This window comes from Catharus ustulatus, chromosome 1 (genome assembly GCF_009819885.2).
Source record: "Catharus ustulatus isolate bCatUst1 chromosome 1, bCatUst1.pri.v2, whole genome shotgun sequence".
In the NCBI taxonomy this organism is placed as follows: domain Eukaryota; kingdom Metazoa; phylum Chordata; class Aves; order Passeriformes; family Turdidae; genus Catharus; species Catharus ustulatus.
The window spans coordinates 41,091,185-41,110,897 of record NC_046221.1 but is presented as its reverse complement, the minus strand read 5'-3'; the positions used below and the strand labels follow the sequence as shown (position 1 = coordinate 41,110,897).

Here is a 19,713-nt window from a genome sequence, read left to right as displayed (position 1 = left end):
ACACCTATTGCCTCTGGATTCTCTTCCATGCCCAGAGAAGTAGTGTCCGTGAGATAAAGTGGATATAACCAGTGTCTGTTTTGTTAGTCACAGCTCAGATTCACTTGAATCAGCGCTATTTTTTAGCAGACTACATGGCTCATTGAACTAATATTCATAATCAGAATTGCTACCCTTCACACTGAGGTTCAAGGAAGTCCTTGTACTTTATTTTTAAAATTATTTTCATAATAGGCTGAGTGGAATCTTCTACTTTTTTAATATTCACACTGTAAATCAAACATTCTGGAAATCATTGGTGAATTAATAGCATGATCACATCTCTCCACAAATCTCAGCTCTAATTGTGGATCAGTGCTTAGGTTCCTAGAACTGAAGTAACAAACTTCACAAAACAGGCAGTAGATTGTTTACAAAGCATTAATAAAAGCACACAGAAAAGAGAATGATAGAATAGCTGAAAGGTTTATTTGGGAATGAGGAGAAGTTAATTCTGTTTGCATTCTATTGATGGGGAAAAGTAGAATAAGTATGTACTATTGTTGATTAAATTACAAATTATCTTGATTTTAGCATATGTTTTTATAGAAAATAAAATTAAAGTTCTAGTTTTATACTCCAAATCACTGTAACTCAGTAAGTTGCTAACAAACCTTCTTGATTACAATTGCAAACTTGCAGAAGAGAAGCAAAGCGTTTTTTTCTCATACTGAACCCTTCAGGGTTCAGTGGGTACACAGTGAAAATCTGATGTGAGCAGGTCTGAAATTCATAAATGGGGTGAATTTGATATCCTGTTTACATTCTTACTTTCTGTGCTTTTGGTGTTTGTGTACATATTTGATTTTAGGAGAAATTAATGGCATTTTCAAATAGGGTTCAGATATAAATTAAGGCAACAGACTTGAAAATATGAAGTCAGTGTTAAGATGTATCTGGATAATTTTGTCTTGTTTATACTGCAGAAGACAGATTTAGGTGAGAATTTTGGGAAATTAAACAGCTGATGAAAATCCAGATTCTCTTAATAAAAAGAGTAAAAAGCAATTGCAGGTATCTAAAATGCTTATTTGGAGAGACTCCTAAGATTTAGAAAGTTTCTGTAATTTGGCTATCATGAAAGCTGCAGAGACCATTCAGTAGGAGGTTAAGATACTAACCAAGTCAGCCTACTTCTATGTTCATAGTTCTGTCTTTCCTTCATGCCCTCTTCCACAGATTGTTAATCTATTTTGAAACCATCTTGCTTCATTATCACTTATTCTGCAAATCTAAACATAGTGTAAACAAGTGAAAAAAGTGAAGGAGGGTGATCAGAATCTAAAGGATTATGACTACATCGTATTGTTTTAATTTATCTTCCTGTTTAAGGATTGTCTTGTATGGTTGTTTGACTATTTTTTAACAAATTGAATGAAAGTATAATAAAACTAATTAATAGGGCTCACCTTCCTCTTTGGTCATATCTTCATTTAATACATGAGGCAGACCTATCACAGTTCTCAGAAGTTTTTTTGTTTGTTAGTTAGTTATTGTAGCAACTTTTGGCATTACATACCAAATAATCATGGAGTGTTAAAAGTTGTAGACCAATTTATCTTTTAAGACAGATGCTTAAATAAATGAAAAGAAGCAATGTGACTAGTTTGATGCAGTTCAATAGTTGGCGCTTCTTTTTCATTTGAATCTCTATTTAAGGCTTAAAAAAGCTAAGGAAAAAAAAAAAGATGCTTAATGTAAAGCTGGTTGTCCTGGGCTTTACATTTCTTGGCTCTGGCAGCATCAGTTGTATGTACAAGTTTCTTGTTGGTGTCAATAAATTTTAGCTGAATTTGGAAAAAGTACAGTAATTTCACGAATACAAGCCGCAGCAAGAAGACTAAAATTTTGGTGGAAACCCGAAAATGCGGCCAATATTCCGGTGCGGCTAATCTATGGACAAAAATGTGATGTCTGCCCTTACCTAGTATCATGCTGGTCCAGTCCCGAGCCAAAACAGTCTGAAATCCATGGTTTCCCGTTGTTCCGACGATGAACCAATCAGAGAACAGCTTATTGCCTGCCTGTGGATGGCAGCGTTACTGAGGGGCGGGGGTTGTTATCGGGGTGAGTTACCTCGGCAGTTCGATAAAAGTGTGTGATATTTCTCTGTACTTTTTAAAGTGTTTTCAGTCTTGTGCGGCTACGGGGCTGGCTGGGCTTGCAGGGAGAGGGCTGGGGGAGCCTCTCTCCCCGCAGGGAGAGGGATGAAGCGGGCAATCGGCTCGCAGGGAGAGGGCTGGGGGAGCTGCTCAGCCCGCAGGGAGAGGGCTACAACGGCCGCTCCCCCCGCAGTCGCAACGGCTACAACGGGGCCGCTGCCCCTGCAGGGCTGCGAGGGCCAGAGCGGCGCTCCCCCCGCGGGCCGCGGGGGCTAAAACGGGGCCGCTTCCCCCGCGGGCTGCGAGGGCCGGAGCGGCGCTCCCCCCGCGGGCCGCGGGGGCTAAAACGGGGCCGCTTCCCCCGCGGGCTGCGAAGGCCGGAGCGGCGCTCCCCCCGCGGGCCGCGGGGGCTAAACCGGGGCCGCTTCCCCCGCCGGCTGCGAGGGCCGGAGCGGCACTCCCCCCGCGGGCCGCGGGGGCTAAAATGGGGCCGCTAGCCCCCGCGGGCTGCGAGGGCCGGAGCGGCGCTCCCCCCGCGGGCCGCGGGGGCTAAAACGGGGCCGCTTCCCCCGCGGGCTGCGAGGGCCGGAGCGGCGCTCCCCCCGCGGGCCGCGGGGGCTAAACCGGGGCCGCTTCCCCCGCGGGCTGCGAGGGCCGGAGCAGCGCTCCCCCCGCGGGCCGCGGGGGCTAAAACGGGGCCGCTTCCCCCACGGGCTGCGAGGGCCGGAGCGGCGCTTGCCCCGCGGGCTGCGAGGGCCAGAGCGGCGCTCCCCCCGCGGGCCGCGGGGGCTAAAACGGGACCGCTTCCCCCGCGGGCCGCAAGGGCTACAACAGCCGCTCCTGTGCCAGCATGGAGATGTGGCTCCGCTTGGAGCTCAGATGCCTGCCCGCGCGGCTGAGCGGCTGTTTAAAGGCAACGCGGATCCATTGGGAATGCTCGCAAAATGACCACACTATTGTTCCTGTCTTTTTCGCCTTGTAAATAAAGGGTGTGTCTTTTTTCACTTGGAAACAATGTTTCCGAGGTCGGCAGTAAGCCAGTAAGCCCCAGCGATCCCGCGATTGTGTTACTAAATGATGATTTTGTGAAAGTTCGCTGCGAACTAAAGTGCGGCTAATATTCCGGATGCGGCTTATCTATTAACAAAGGCAACGATGTTGCCAACACACCAGCAGTGCGGCTTATATTCCGTGCGGCTTGTATTCGTGAATTTACTGTAATTGCCAGTGAAAGGATTTTTGTCCCTCCATTTCTGAGGAACTGAGCTTAAAAGGAAGAGAATACATTTATTCCAACTGGCTGATTTTCCCCTTGCTTTCTTTTTTTTTCTCCAGATAATCACTCATGTTGTATTAAAATAAACTACTATTTCCTGAACTGAGATGTTCAGCTCACTTCTTTCCTTTACTAAATCTTTCAAGCACCAGGAACTGAATTTATTGATTGTTGTAATGTCTCAATATTCTTCCTTCATCAAATATTATTTGAAAAATTCCAAAGGAAGGCGTTTAGAATGATTCACCCCAATTAATTCAGGGAAGTATCAATACTGCAAAAACCTCTGGTCCTTTGGGGATTAGTATTTCTTGGAGTGAACTGCCTGAGGACTGCCTTAACTCAAGGGAAAAGGGAGGCTTCTTGGTTATCCTGTTAATTTAGCATTTTTTCTATTTACATTTTCCAAGTACTGCAGAACTAGTCCTTATTTGGACATTTTGTTAAAAGAAAAATGATCTGTGGCTTGAGTGTCTAGATTTGGCTTTCTTATCAAAGGCCCTTTCTGAATTGAAGAACTGCTCCTTTTCATACCCTGAAGGCTTGCACTGAGCACTGGGAAACTAATTTTTCTTACCTATATTTCTTCTGATCTCCAGCTTCATTTGATGAGTACTAACATTTTGAAATAAAAATTTTATTAACCGTGTCACAGTCAAAGCAATTGGAATAGGCATGCTATTAGCTCTGTCCAAGCAGAACAGACATCTTAGAATATTTTAAACAATATTATTTACAACACAAATCTTCTTCTTCTGAAGTAGTATTGCAATACAAAAATTATTAACAGGATTTATCAAGTACAATAATGTTTTCTGCTCTTTGCTTGGACTTAATGAAGTGTGATGTATCTTAGCTGTGTTGTTGTGTGGAGACAGCAGTAGAGTATTGAACTGGAAAAAAAAAAAACTTGAACTGTTTGCATGGAACTTTGATTAAAAATATAATCTCTAAAGACCGCGTGTGACATTTTGTGAAAGACCACCTCATAATTACACAAGGCACTTACTTTAACATAAGTACATGATCATCTAAATCTACAGCTTTTTTCACAAGGAAGGGCTAAGATTCACCATTATTTCATACCAAATTCCATCTTTGAACATGAACTATTAAGTTATTAGGCACCTCCCTGCCCCATGCTCCTTGAAATTAAATTACTTGGAAAATCCACACTTCCCAACTGTCATAATTTCAAGGAAAGAAAAATAATTATCATAAATTTAGATTATTAGAGATTAGTATGAGATCACTGCTTATTCGCTATGTACCATTGTAGTACAGTTTATTGAAATATCTTAATAGAAACCTGAAACTGGTCACATAGTTTAGGGTGAAACCATTAAAAGTGTGCTTGTAGTATTTTTACATAGGATAGGCCTGATTCAAGTGTAAGTTGCTGATGAATGTGGAGATAAAAATATATTATTGTCCAGTTTTGTCAAATGTAAAAGATAAAAAAAGATCCCAAACCCCACTTCAACCCTCTCCCAACTTTTCTGCTGTTGTGACTGAGCACTGATTGTCATGCAGAGAAGGTGGCTGTTGAGATGTGAATCTTTTTGTATTTTATTTTTTTTTAATTATTGTAGCTGACTTCAGGTTTGCAAAGCAAGAGCAAGAAAACTGCAAACTTGCATCAGTAGTGGGAACCATCCTATGCTCGTGTTAAGTACTCCTGCATATAACTTTTAGTCCAGTCACTTGCATCTTCATGGTTACTCTTGGAGCAGATAGGCAAGTTGCAATGGAGTAAGGAAAAAGGTGCAAGCCACAAGCTACTCTACAAGAGTTGGTTGCCTGCCTATTTTGGTGTTGCCTGTTCTTAATGCATGGTGATTACTGTGGGTTAAGTTGGTGCAAAAATGTACTAACTACAGCAGTGTAGTAACTTACTCATCTATATATAGAATGTCCTTATAGATAAAGAAATGTGTGTTTAAATTAAAAAAAGCTATGTAAACAGTATCAATTACCACCACCACATGTGACGGCTTTATACTTGTGAGAATGTTTGGCCTGTAGGCTGTGATGAGTAATTAAGGGTTCCAAGCTATCAGGGGAGCTACTGTTTGCTCTTCTAAATTAAGAGTGAGTCAAAAACTCAGGCATTTGGCAGTTGAACATAATTCATTTTACCATTTTTGAAATTGTTGTTTGTGAATTCCTAGTGCCAGAATGGTAGTGATTGACACTAGAAATCCCTAAATCCTAAAATGGCTTCGAGTGTGAGACCTTGTAATGTGTTAAATATTCAAGTCACCTACCTTGAAAGACTAATGCTTGTAGTCCATAGTGAGCAAAGGTAAGGGGATGGCAAGGCTGCCTTAATTGGGTCTCCAAATATTCCTGAAGCATAGCACAGTCTCTGAGTGACATTAGACCTGTGAGTGAGAGTTTGGGTATATAAAGTGTAGTATGAGTTTGGTGTACTAGTTATATGCCATCTTTTTCAGCTTCTCTGAAATAATCAATTTGTTTTGTTCACTTATAACTGGGAAGAGAATCTGTTAATAAGAAGTAATTCTCCTCTTTTAAACACCAGTTTGAAAATAGAGGTGTCAGAGGTGTCAAAACCATGCTGCTGTGGCCCTCAGGCTCAGTGAATTGTAATATTTCTTATCCCATCTACATTTATTTCTTGTTTTTTCCTCTGTTAGGTGCCTGTTTTGTTTTCATTGATATCTTTTGGTTTTTTAATATTTTGTAGGAAACTTTTGTTTGAGAGCAGTGTTCTGTAGATTTAAATACTTTTTAAAATATAATTTTTGCTTCTATTATATATATTATTATTCTCATACCCTGTCTTATTACATGGAAATTCACAGCAGAACTAGAACTTCGGCAGGTTTTTTCCTACCTGTTTATCCAACTATTTGAATGCAGGATTGAGGATAAAGTGTCTCTTACATGTTGCAGTCTCAAAGGTAAGTGGTCTTTTGGGACATTCCTTGTCAGGTTCTGCTCCACAGGCAAAATCATGGAAGCAGTGATCCTTGTCTGTCTGCAGTCAGAAAAGAGAACAAAGATGCAGTACAGATGTCTTTGTATTTAAAATACATGCTTGAGTAATATTTAAAATGACAAGCTAAGATATTAGTCTTTCCAACATCATAATAATTCAAGAATGCTAAAAAAGCTTTGTAAACAGCAGCAGGCGCTGGAGGCCATCTTCAAGGTGCTTGGTTAGTAGTGTGTGTGACAGTGGGCTTTTTGAAATGGAAGACTGTTCACAAGGAATAAGGTGAACTGACAGAGTGTTTTAGCACAAATCTTGAAGGAGAAATCAGAGCCTATAGAGCCTGTAGCACTTAAGCAGTGCTTGGACTAGAATTTTAGTGGGGGTTTTTTGTATAATTTAAGTAGATGTTAAAGGCTATTAAGAAGTCCATAAATTAGGGCTGCCTACCTACCAATGCAGAAAAAAAACCCCTCAAACCAAACCAAAAGAGAAAGAGATGTGACAGAGTGTGTGTGTTTTCATCTTAGAATGGCAGAAATGGCTTTCTTCTGAATTGACAGGTAATAGTTTTGAGTAGTTTGAGATGCAACCCACTCTTCTTGGAGCAGACAATATAGTACAGAAACAAAACAATAAATGTCAAAAGTAGCATTTGATGCTTATTGTTTAAATTTGACTAAGCAGTGTTATGCAGAATGGTTCAGATAGAAACACGTCACTATATGTACCAAACATGTTTGTGTTTGGGTTTGACTGAATCAATTTGCTAATGCATTTTTCCAAACCTTGTGTCATCATAAAATAACTGCAGACACTATTCTATGTTTAGAGAGGGGCTTATATAATTATGGTTTGTAATTGTGATAATTTTTAATTTTACTTCATACTAGGTTGTATTCAACTATCACACTAATGAAATTCCTTTTAATTGGTTATCTTCCTGAACTAAAAAATCCAGCAATGTGTATGTTTAGAATACCAAATATATTAAATGGATGTGTTTACACTTAATACATTAAAAGTTGAGGAAAAGACTGTTTTAGGGAATTTGTAATGAATCCTGAAGTATTTTCTCAGCTCATAAGTCACTAGAAAAAATCTGCTCCAAATTAGTGATGACAGTCTTTATTATCATGCTGTCTCAAAGGCCTTCCCAGAAGAGACATAGCAGTTGTCCATGGTTATAGAGAGCAATGTTTCCTTTCATTTATGCATTCCATTTCTTTGTTTCAAAAAAAGCATTGTGATTTGTGAAGAGAGGACATATTGCCAGCAGATCAAGAGATGTATATAATTTTATATGTATAGAGACAATTTAGACAAACTCTGGGATATTAAGTAAATTTTGAGATTGGATGGAATAGAGAATCCCATTGAAATTCCTTGAGGACCTGACTGATCTTTATAAGCTGTTGAGAAACTATGAGTAGATCCCTCACGTGTCATTAAGAAGCAGGCAAGAAAGGTCCACATTAGTTGGTGAGCTAACTTGATCTTTCTGAAACAAAATTGTTTGCAAATGTTAGAAAACTGATGCACAGAATAATGTTACTTATTTAGCTTTTTGTGCTAATGTTGGGGAGTTTTCTTGCTTGCTGTGGTGTTTTGAGGAAACTTCTAAGTAAAATAGTATCTCCCATTCCCAAATGGGAAACTCCCATTTCAGTGGTAATTGGAGATACTATTTAACTTGTGTTGTTCATCTTCTCTGCTGTGGAGGAGAAAATATTCTTTGATCTTTGTTTCTGTTTATGGACTACACGCTCTGTATGTATACTGTGTTATGTTAACCAGATTTCTTTTCTAGTACTGATCACTGCTTCTGTTTATAATCAAATGTTGTGAGAGCATTGCATAAATCAATATTCTGGTATGATTTCTTATGTGGAGACCTGGAGTAGCTGCATTGCTTATTGTGGTGGCATAGTATTTTCACTTATTTAAAGAATTTTTGTGTTGGGAAAGGTAATTTGAGAAAGTGTGTTGTATTTTCATAAATGCTTTATTTTTAGCCTTTGTGATGATATATGGGCAAACTGATTACCAGATTTCTCAGCAGTACTTTCTTCCTAGAAAAATGGAATCTGAAACATTTCACCAGTTTCAAGGAGGTTTGAGAGTTTAGGGTCTTTCAAAGTTTGTAAAAATTTGGTGATGGATAGCAAGTAGTGAAACAATTCAGTCTTGGAGAAAAAGGGTTTTTAACTCAGCTGAAATGTTACCTTCCAAATAAGCTGCAGTATATGCTGTCATGTGATAGTAGTTTGGTGTGTTAGATAACCAAGAGAAGAGGAAACTGAAGGTACTGTGTAATGGTGACAGAAAACAGAAAGCTTGTTCAAAACTGGTCTTATGCTAGTTTTGGCATTCATGGAACAGATGGCTCCTGGAGGGGATTTGCTCATTTTAACAGAAAGGTAATGAAAGTTAAATAATCCTTTCAGCAATAATCCTTTTTTTTTTTTTAACCAGAGGATCTTCTGTAAGTTGTTTAGTGCAAATGTTCACTCTGAGAACGAAAGATAGCAATGAAATGCAGTTGGGAACATTTGGTTTTAGTGTAGACATAGGTTTATAATAATGTATGTCAACAAAACATCCCATGCAATTGGAGATAGAATCCACAGGGACAATATAGGTTGGACAATCAGGCTGTACTCTCCCTGTGTGTAACCCACAGGACAGCTCTGTGTAGAACATTGTGTTTCATTAGGGGCACCCCATGACTTAAAAGACACCTGGATAAACCTCAAGGAAGAAGTTTAAAGTACTTGTAGCTATTATAAGTACTTGACAGAAACTGCCTTACAAAAAGATATTCAAATGATTAAATTTTATACAGTTTCTATTAAGTAAGAAGTTTGCCTAGTTTATTGTCACCTGACATTTGGAATGCACTTGATCCCATGTCCAGTGTGAGATAGCATTGTACATGGGAGTAAAACTGGAAATTATGTGAAGCAAAGTAAGAAATCATGAAGATATCTGTATTTATCTCTGGAAAAATGTTCCAGTGATAATTATACAAGTCTTACCATAAGAGATAACTTAATACTAGACAGGAGAGAAGGAAAAACATCCTGGACTAAAAGAAAGCAGACCCCTTTGGAAGTAACATGGACTTGTTACATATTTTTCCTATCCTGAGTAGACGATAACTGTAAGGCTTGTAAGTAGCTTAAAGTCACAGCACAGGGAGTGTGAAAACAGTTTTCTGTACTTCTTTTCTATCAAGTGAGTGGGCTGATCCAGCTTCTAAAGGGTTACAGTAATTTCACGATTACAAGCCGCACCTGATTATAAACCACACTTCTGGGTGTTGGCAACTTTTCGTTCTTTGTCCGTACATAAGCCGCACCTGATTATAAGCCGCAAGTGACAGTACAGGGTGTGATAAAAGGTATCTATTCTATCACCATCTGTTGAGGGTGGGGGCAGTGATCCTTATCTCAACGGCAGATATTCTGCTAATGGGCCATCCATTGAAACCAGGTGGAGCATTGTTCTTTATCTTTTCACAACCCACCCTTCCTCCAGGGAGTCATTTTCTGCTAATGGCCCATTGAGTCCCACTGTGTGACTGATAAAATAACTTCATCCCATTGGAAGTTGCTCCAGACAGGAGGAAGAGCCCAACATTTCTTACCAAGATAAAAACAGAGGTTTTGGGACACTAAGGGAGCCCCTTTCTCCACTGGACTCCAGAGGAAAACTGGATTTCTCCACGTCACCACTGGACCTCTGGAGGAAAACTGCACCTTGTACAGGAGCACTGCTCCAACTGAATCACATCTGTCACCACAGGAAGATGCAGCCACCATTTAATGGAACTGCTACCAACACCCTGCCTGATGGGGTGTCAGGTTGTACTCTGACTTTGTCAGGGTTTGGAGTTTGTTTCTTTGTAGTACTGTATTTCTATTTTAATTTCCTTAGTAAAGAACTGTTATTCCTAATTCCCATATCTTTGCCTGAAAGCTCCTTGATTTTAAAATTATAATAATTTGGAGGGAGGGGGTTTACATTCTCCATTTCAAAGAGAAGCTCCTGCCTTTCTCAGCAGACATCTGTCCTCCAAACTAAAACAGCAACTTTTTGTTCTTTGTCCATATATAAGCCGCACCTGATTATAAGCCGCGCTTCGGGTTCAGACCAAAATTTTAGTCAAAATGGTGTGGCTTATAATTGTGAAATTACTTACTTTAATGCTGAGGGGTGAGGTGTACCATGTTATATAGACTCCATGCTGAATTTAGACCATTATCCTGAAGGAAAAAAGAGTACTGTTCTACTACCATAATACATTATAAATCAACAGTGTGCTTCTTGGAAACAGTTATTTCTGTAGAACATATAAAAATTGTACAGCAATTATTTTTAATCTATAATAATTATTATGTGATTATCTCTTTGGAAGCGATAATAATGATAATGAAGTAATACTTTTATTAGGACAAGATTAGTCATTTCATCAAACTGATTTCTCATCTTGTGAATGTCTTTTAGTCCAATGTTACTGGCATTTGTTTCCTGGAATTCTTTCGTTTTTATTTTAAGTAAACTTAAATGAGCTACATTAAGATAAACTATATTCTTAACATCTGAACTACAGGACTTAGAATAGTTTTGGTGAGTTTATTTCTGCCTTTCCCATTCTACTCTATATTCAAGATGTCAGCTGTATTAGTATGTTGGCAAATCCTTACTGTTTCTATGTCTTACTATTTCTTGTTTTGCTTTATTTTGCTGCTCAGTATACAGTGTGCTGTTGGAAATTCTTGTGCCATTATTTGTCATCTTGCTGTCTTGGATGTTTCTTAAAGAGCCTGTTTGCTGTTTTACTATTTCTTTGATGGTCAGTTAAGGCTGTTTTCTCTTTTCATTTGGGTTTTGGGATTTAGTTTAGTTGGTGTGACCTTTGTTTGGTTGCTTGCTTTTTCATAGAAGCCAGATTTCAAAGCTCTTATCAAGGACTGTTCAAACTTAGGCTTTCCTTGGTTTGTTCTATCTAGTGCAGATGAAGGAATTTGAATTTAAATACTGTGTGATTTCAGACAGACCTGTATGTCTGCATTGGCTATCTATTCTGCTGAAGAAAGCTGTTTTCCTGGGTTACTGCTCAGTATTTCTCTAGATTCTCCACAATTTGATCTGCACAAGCAGGGGTAAATGATTTTATGACTAGAGAGGTAATACAGTATTAATAACTATGTGATCCCACTTGCAGACAAGTAGTCTGTATATTTTTCTGGAGAGCAAAGTGCCAAGTTATTAAATTGGGAGGAGAAGGATATGTAAATGTAATTTGTGGATAGGTTTTGTTGATTATTATTTGCAAATTAATGTTTATGTTGGTTCTCTTTCTACTTCCTATCTCAAGAAGAATTGATAAAAGCTTTAGCTTATTCCTGAAAAGATTTTTAGAGGTAATTTGGAGAAGAAAACTGTGGGCTTAAATGTTTTTCTCATCTCAGAATCATGTGACAGTTCCATTTAGGTGTCATGACCTATTTTGCTTCTGGTCTGTGGTACTGAGCTGAAGAGAATGAGGTGGTATCTCGAATCTCCTCCTTTCTTTTCTTTAGTCTTTGCTCAGTTTCCCACATAGCCTTAGTTTTTCAGCTGATATTTATAAGTGAGCTAGGAAGCAATAAATTTTTTAATAAAAATGCAATAAAATGTGTATAGATTATTATGTTATGAGCCTGTGTGCTTATTTCATGTATAGACTTTTGTGGTGGTTGTTGGGGGCATCTGGATCAACAGACTTTGTTTAGACATGAGAATTTTAAATTCTCTGCAAAAGAAAACAATGAAGTCACCATCTTATTCAGGTAAAATTTCCATCTCTCTGCTTTTTTTTTCTGGTTGTTTTCCATTTAATCTATACTGAATGTGATTTCTAGACAGAAAAGTTGTTATTAATTATTAAGTTAATTATCTTGTTATATTAGTTTCTAGCAAATCCAAATACTTGCAAAGTCATCTAATTCATACCTTACTGTGAGACACAAGTTACTGTCAGAAACAAGTCTCTGTGTGGCTGGGATTCATCTTGCTTATATGCAGCAATTTAAAAGCTGGGCATCTTATTCAAGTCAAGCAGCTGGATGATTACTGAAAGTAATGGAAAAAAAAATAGGCATTCTGATAATGAATTTCATCCCATCTAGCTTAAAAAGTTATGTTTCGTTGATGAGATGAATCAGCCACCTGATGTGTCTATCTCACTTCATTTGCTTCAGAGGGATCTTAGCATAAATCTCTTAGAGGAGTTTAAAGTTAGATGAAATTGACACCTTCTTTGAAATCAGTTATCAAAGATCTGGGTTTATTTCAGAGCTGTTGTAGAACAAGATTTGCTATGGCTTGTGTTGTCTCTTTGCAGATACTTACTTTTCCGTTGTCTCCCTCTAAAATGTAAATATTCATGCAATTCCTTGATAAGTTCGGTTATCCAGCTTTGAAGCCTGATAAAGGCACTGAATGAAGTTCATTCCAAAAGGCATGTGTCTCAGTAAGCAAAATCCTTTACAGCTTTTTTACTGTTCAGATTTCTGTTCCATAGATAAAAGGGAAAAATGTATTTTTCTTGAGCTGTTTATACAGTTACAGACTTAAGGCAGTTTTTACAGTTAATTGGGATATTAATTCACTGAAAACCATCTCTAGTTGGAAGGAAACTCTTCTTAGAAGAATCTGCTAGATGCAGAATATGAGTGGTGCAGACTTTTATGTGTACGGAGAACACTTTGCCACAGCTCACAGATACAATTTGTCTACAGCATTTCTTTTAAAACTGACAGCTTGGTAATATGCTACATATTTTTGCATAAATATATAACATCATGTGTGTGGACTGTGCAGTGATGCTTGGTTTTGATAATATAAATAGCAAACCACATCAAAGGGAAATTTTTTGTAAGTTTCATTATGCGGCTTATACTTCCTCTTGTTGTTTTAGACTTTGTTCCATGATGTGTCTGAAGGAATAATAGATATAAATTAGAACTCTAATGTGTTTTTCTGTTTTAAGCTTTCCAGAAGTTCTGTATGTAATACTGGAACACTAAATTGCAAATTAATGTTACTTTGATTTGTTCTTGTAACTTACTCAAAGATGGATATATTAATCTTGAAAATTCAGAAATGTAAAAAAGTTGAAACAGCTGGGCACATTTTTAATTCAATTAGATAAGTGTTATTTTATTACAGTGTGAAAGGTGTTACTTTGTGACATTCTTTAGTAATAGTAAGACAACTGAAGAAAGAATTGGTTTGATGTTAACATCACCTTTTCAAATAGAGGCTGAAAGGCTTTTAAAATTGTCCTTGAAACATTTTTTTTTAAATTAAGGCCTAGAAAGAATAGTAGTTTTACACATTGACTCCTAGCAGGTTTTTTTCTCCAGATTAACAGATACAGTATATAGACAAGAAGGCCAAATTCAAATGGAGTAGTATCTGTATGGGATATTTTCCCGATATGCACCATGTCCTGATGAGGGGCAGAAAACACTGCCACTAGACATGGTTTAACCCCAGCCATCAGGTAAGCCACATGCAGCCACCTGTGAGACTGGAGAGAGAGTCACAAGAGTGAAAGCTGGAAAACCTCATGGGTTGAAATAAAGACAGTTTAATAGGGAAAGCAAAAGCCACACGTGCAAGCAGAGCAAAGCAAGGAATTATTCAATTCTTCCAATGGGCAGGCAGGTGTTCAGCCATCCCCAGGAGAGCAGGGCCCCATTACATGTAACATGTTACTTGGGCAGACAAATGTCATCATTCCAAATGTCCTCCCCTTCCTCCTTCTGTACATACCAAGCATGATGTCATATAGTCTGGAATATCCCTCTGGTCAGTTTGGGTCACCTGTCCCATATTCTCTTTCCAACTTCCCATGAATTCCCGATTTCCTTGCCAGCATAGCAGTACAAAAAGCAGAAGAGGCCTTGGCTCTCTGTACACCCTGCTAAGAAATAACAAACACTAGTATTTGTCTTCTGCTTCTTTCAGCAGCTTTTTACATAGGCTTTATGCCCAGAAAGAGGATCTGATAATAAATATGCTGAAGTTTTTTATGCATTTTCTTATATTTCGATTGACTTAATTTTTCTTAGTAAAGGTAAAAGAGTTTCAGTTGAGCATTATAAGCTAAGGGTAAAGCTGAAAGTTGTGTTTCAGTGAAAGCTGATTTTAAATTTCTAAAGTTGACTTCTTGGCAGTTCTATTTAGTATCTCTCTTCCATAGAAAAAGCCACCCAAACTTCTGCCAGTACCAGGTTTTGAGGCTGTGATATAAACTGTGTCAATGAAATGATTCAAGGCAAAAAACTCCAATTGTGACAACAACCACTCAACCTAAACCAGCCATAAACCAGGGCAAACACAAGCATTTGTGTAAACATATAATGATGAGCTAGACTAGAGAACTGAGCTGGCTTAAAAATATTTTAGGTCTTTGATGTGCAGAACAGGTATAGAAGTACTTGTGCTGGCACAGGAAAGCAGACCCTGGTGGAAGAGAGTGACTGGGAACAGGAGAAGCAAGACACCACCTTGGCTCTTAATATCTTTTGAATATACAGCCTGAACAACTTACCCCATGTGAGGCTGTTGTGGTCTTCACAGTTTCATATATGGTATAAGTTTTTGATGGGGAAAAAAGGTATAAGTGCCTCTTTGCACTTAGGAATTGGGAAATGTACCTTGTGCTCTGGATATGCTTTTGCCTTGGGTATTTAATGATTTAGGTATGAAGAAGGAATTTGTTGCTTTGTTTTTGTTTAACAAAGCAATAGGAGTAAAGAACAATAGAATATATGATTTTTATTCATATGTGACAAGGGTGAATTAGAAGTGAGTTGGTGGCAGTTTTTCATGTGTTCTAGAACAATGTCTTATTACAATGCTAGAGACCGTAAATTATTTTTCAAAGTTAATATTTTTGGCATTGCTAAGCAATATTGTATAAAGTTGGTACACATAGAAGCTTGAAGCTTTGTAAATTCAAAGAAATACAAATCTGTTGCTGAATGTTAACTGGATGTCCATATCTTTATTTTCAAAAGTGTAAAATAAAAACCCAAGAAAGTAAATTATTAAATTCTCAACTATTTCAAACAGAGAGGCACTGAATTGTGTTGAAAGGAAGCAGTAAGTTAGTGAATTCTCTGAATTGTTGATCAACAGCAATGTAACTGAAATTTACACTGGTTTATTGCTGGGATCTTGTTTTTACATGTTTCTCAATGCTCATTAACATTTGAGATTGAGACAGACTACACAAATTTACAACTATTTGCAGTGAAAAGTGTCCTTCCACATAGAACCAGGGTGGTTTTATTTGGAAGATATTAGTAAAAACATAAGGCAGGCATTATGCAGTCTGCTGTACCCTACAGCTATTAGTGCCTTCCCTGACTGTGGATTGGTTTTGCTTCTCTATAGAAGAAATTATATGAATATAGAAAAGCTTTCTGGGTAGAGGCAATAGTTGGACTAGGAAATGAAACTGTTGAGATTACACTGATGAGAGAGCAATTATACACAGGAAAGTGGCCTCTCTTACCTGACTTCAACCATTTTAAAATTACATTCCCTACCTGGTGATATGAGGATTTATCACACAGTAAAATTGCTCTCTGAAGGTAGTAAATTTTTTCTCTACCTGTGTACATTTTAAAACTTGGTGGAACCAATGAATAAGTGATGAATTTTTCCCTAAATGTCAGTAGAAGTTTAGGATGTCTGAAAAGATGTCTTTTGTGAATAAGAAATTATATGTATATTTTCTCTCCCAAAACATATTTAACATAATTTGTATGGAGAAAAATGGTAGCAAGTTAGACAACAGCATAGTAAATTATTATAGACTTACTTTTCTGTTTCAAAATAGAAAACTGTGGAGGTAAAATTTTAACTAGTGATTGAAAATCCTGTTCCTGCTTCTTCACTCAAGGGATACACAGAATATCCCCAAAAGGCTTTTTTTGAATTCTATATGTAGGTGAGAAATGCAAATAGCTTCAGCAATATTCACAGAACCTCTTTATTCAAACTGTCGGTTTTGTGGCTCCTGTTTCTTCTTCCATTGGTTTTAGTGGGAATTATGAAGCTATGATAATGAACATGTATCTGTGACTTGCAGCAAATTATCCAGAGAAAAACTGTAACACGCAAAAACTGCTGTTCTAGTTTTTACTGTGCCTTTTTTTTTTCCTTCTTTCCCCTTGTATTATTTCCCCCTCTTTCTGTGACTCAGAGAACTGATTATAGAGTAAATGTAGGGTTTTTTCACAGTGGTCTCCAAACACTTATAAATTATCCTGCAGTAGTTTGGTAAAATGAAGATGGGTTTGTAGAAACCTAGAATGGTGTCCAAATACAATCATTTTCTCATTCTTTGCTCTAAAATTCGTGGTCTTGGAACTTTACTGAGAAAATAGACATGAATTGAAACAGAAGAGATTATAACTTGATACATATAGATTTTTTTTTCTTCATTGTAACAGTCAAATATGGAAGTGAGAGGTTGCGTAGTTTTTACCTCTGAAGATTTTCATGACACTACTGGATAAATCCCTGTTTACTTGGGCCAGGGAACAGGAATTTCATTTTTATAGTGAATTGTGGCAGTCATAGGTACAAAGATTGTGAAAATCTCTTTCTCTACTTTGCTTTGTGAGTCCTACCAGCAAGTAGTAAGGCTATCCATTGCAAGTGAGTATTATCCTACAGGTATTTTAACAAAGATATTGACTTACCTGAAGTTAATAGAAGCTGCAGAGACTCTTTTAGCATTTGGGACCAGAGGAACAAGAAACCCCCATTGATCAATGTATGACAAGCTTGTCTATTATCTCTCCTACTGTCCTGTCCCCAACAGTGGGGGAAAAAAAAAATCAATATCCATAGGTGAGGAAGAATGGAATAAGCATATTGGATACTTTGCTAGTTTCCAGATATTTTCAGCTTGGATTGTTTCCTGAAATAGTTATGGTTTCTAGGCATGAGTGTTTGTATAGCTAATACCTACTGCAGGAATCTCCATCAAAGTTTAAGTAATTAATTGAAGTTATGTTAAAGACCAAGAGCAATAACTGTCATTGTTAAATTCCTTGGCACTGGTGGATGATTCTTTGTTTAGTTTTTCATTATAAACACCACCTTCTCTGGGAGTCAGTCTGGAAGAATCACTGCTGTTTTCATTAATTCATAACTGTCTGGTTGAGAAATAGTCTCATTTAAAGTACTCCTCCTACTGCAGGATGACACATACCAGTGTGTTCTTACAGCTGTTGGAAGCACCAGTGAACACTCTACCAAGAGAAGTCATGAATGGCTTACTGAAGTTCTGTGCAGCTTGGGAAGTCTTCACTGGTTGTATCCCTTGTAAAGTCAGCCTGATAGTATTGAAAACATTCTTTAGAAGCTTCAGAGGCTCTAGAAAATTAGGGCTGTTTTGAAAACATCACTCCCTCATCTCTTTTCCCCCTTCTCCAAATTTAGGACTTCTTTCTTAATTTTGGAACTTTTGTCCATTAATAACTAATGTGAACATGAGCTAATCTAGTGAGGATAGTAATCTTTCATATGGCTGTTTGGTATTAAAAATGTAGCAGACTCAGATACAGTCTGTTTAAACGTCTGTTTAAAATGTTCTTAGAGAATCAGTGATTTGATTAAATGTGTTTGATGTTTTACAAGTATCACTGTACTGAAATGATTTTGTTATTATTGATTTTTTAAAAAAATCCCTATTATAAATGTTGGGGTAGTAAATGGGTAAATGGTAAGTGGGAAAACTCTTCTATATTTAAAATAGCTGCTTAATTTTGTAAAAAATAGTTCAGAAGGAAAAACAATTATTTGGATTAAGCAATGGCTTATTTTGAGGCCATGGGCACGGAGGATTCTGTTATTAAGAATAAAGGTAGTGCTAGTATGTTGAGCAAGAGTGACCTTTCTAAGAAACAATTCTAAAATTGTCTGGATTCTGATGAGAATTTGTATGGTTATTCTGTAGATATAATTCTATGTCATTCATTTAAAAGAATTTAGTCTTGTGTTTACTATGGACATAGTTTAGTGAAGGACTTTCTTACAGTTAACATAATGATGCTTGAGTAACCTTTTTCAGCTTGAACATGTAAGTTGAAAACCACCAGTGATATGCAAACTTAGATGAGAACTAGAGTTGTTATCTTGAATATGTTAGCTACAAGAATTAAATGCTGCCACTTCTAGTAGCTGTGGCTAATAGCGTCAGTACTGCTGCTTAGTGCAGTAAGCTCGGCCCTTGGAACAACGGAAATTAAAATCTTTATAATCTCTTAGGGGCTCTCCATTTCTGTATTCTGCATTTTATGATGTTGACATCTGTTTGCTAAAAACTTAATTAGTACTGCTCTCTGATTTCAGCCAATTGAGTTATCTGAAGCTAAAAGTTAAAGGATGAGTACTGCCTTTATAGATAAAAAAAAAAAAATAAAAAATTAGAGTCATATTGACGCTACAGCCTTAAATTCTCAATGTTTGTGAGTAAGACTGGTTCCACATATTCTTTCTGGTCTTGACCAGACAGTGACAGTTTATACACAGTTGTCATCTGAATTAGGCAAACCATATGTACTCCCACCACCCTCCTGTTTGTGGGCGGCAGTGTACAAGAACAAGAACTGGGTGCTTTCTCTGCTTGGCATCCCTCACCAGTGTGGATCCAAAAGATGCAACTTGACTGCAGAACTATTTTGCTAGTCAACAATTACTGTACCCCACCCACATTTCTAACTAGCAGATGGTGAGGCAAGCCTGTAGTACATGGTGATGGGTTTTACTACATTCCTTGAAAAGTAAATAAATAATATTTGAAAATCCTATTTAAAAATCTAAATCACAGAACTAATTAGCCACTATTAGCCCATATAAGTATGGGATTTTATATTCTCTGTAAAACTTTCATGGTTACGTATATAAATATTACTTCAGTAATTTAAAGTGCTTCTTAAGCATGAGACAGTATTTTTTTTTAAGGTGTTGGTCAACCTAATGTTCTCAATATCAGGGATTTCTGACTAAGACATTTGTTCTAGAAGAAAAGATCAAATACTATTCTGCTACAAGTCCATTTGATTAAAAAAAAAGAGGGATTAGATAAGCATTTAGAACAATAAATCTTTCAGCATGAATAAACAGAACAAATGACTTCATTAACTTTCAGCTACTGTGCATTTGTGTGAAACCAAGCTAAAATTTTAACTCTGTCAGCACTGTATTCTTTCCATGATTTCTAAATCACTGTATAATATTTCCCAGTCATCATCTGGTGG

General features: G+C 37.5%; 1 protein-coding gene across 1 annotated transcript in view; it reads left to right on the top strand.

Annotated features, from left to right (window-relative positions):
- NEK10 (NIMA related kinase 10) overlaps positions 1-19,713 on the top strand; it is an 84,994-nt gene that overhangs the window by 24,214 nt on the left and 41,067 nt on the right. The window contains 2 exon segments of the mRNA XM_042779014.1: positions 5,010-5,082; positions 5,210-5,212. Coding sequence (XP_042634948.1) covers positions 5,010-5,082; positions 5,210-5,212 — 76 coding nt within the window.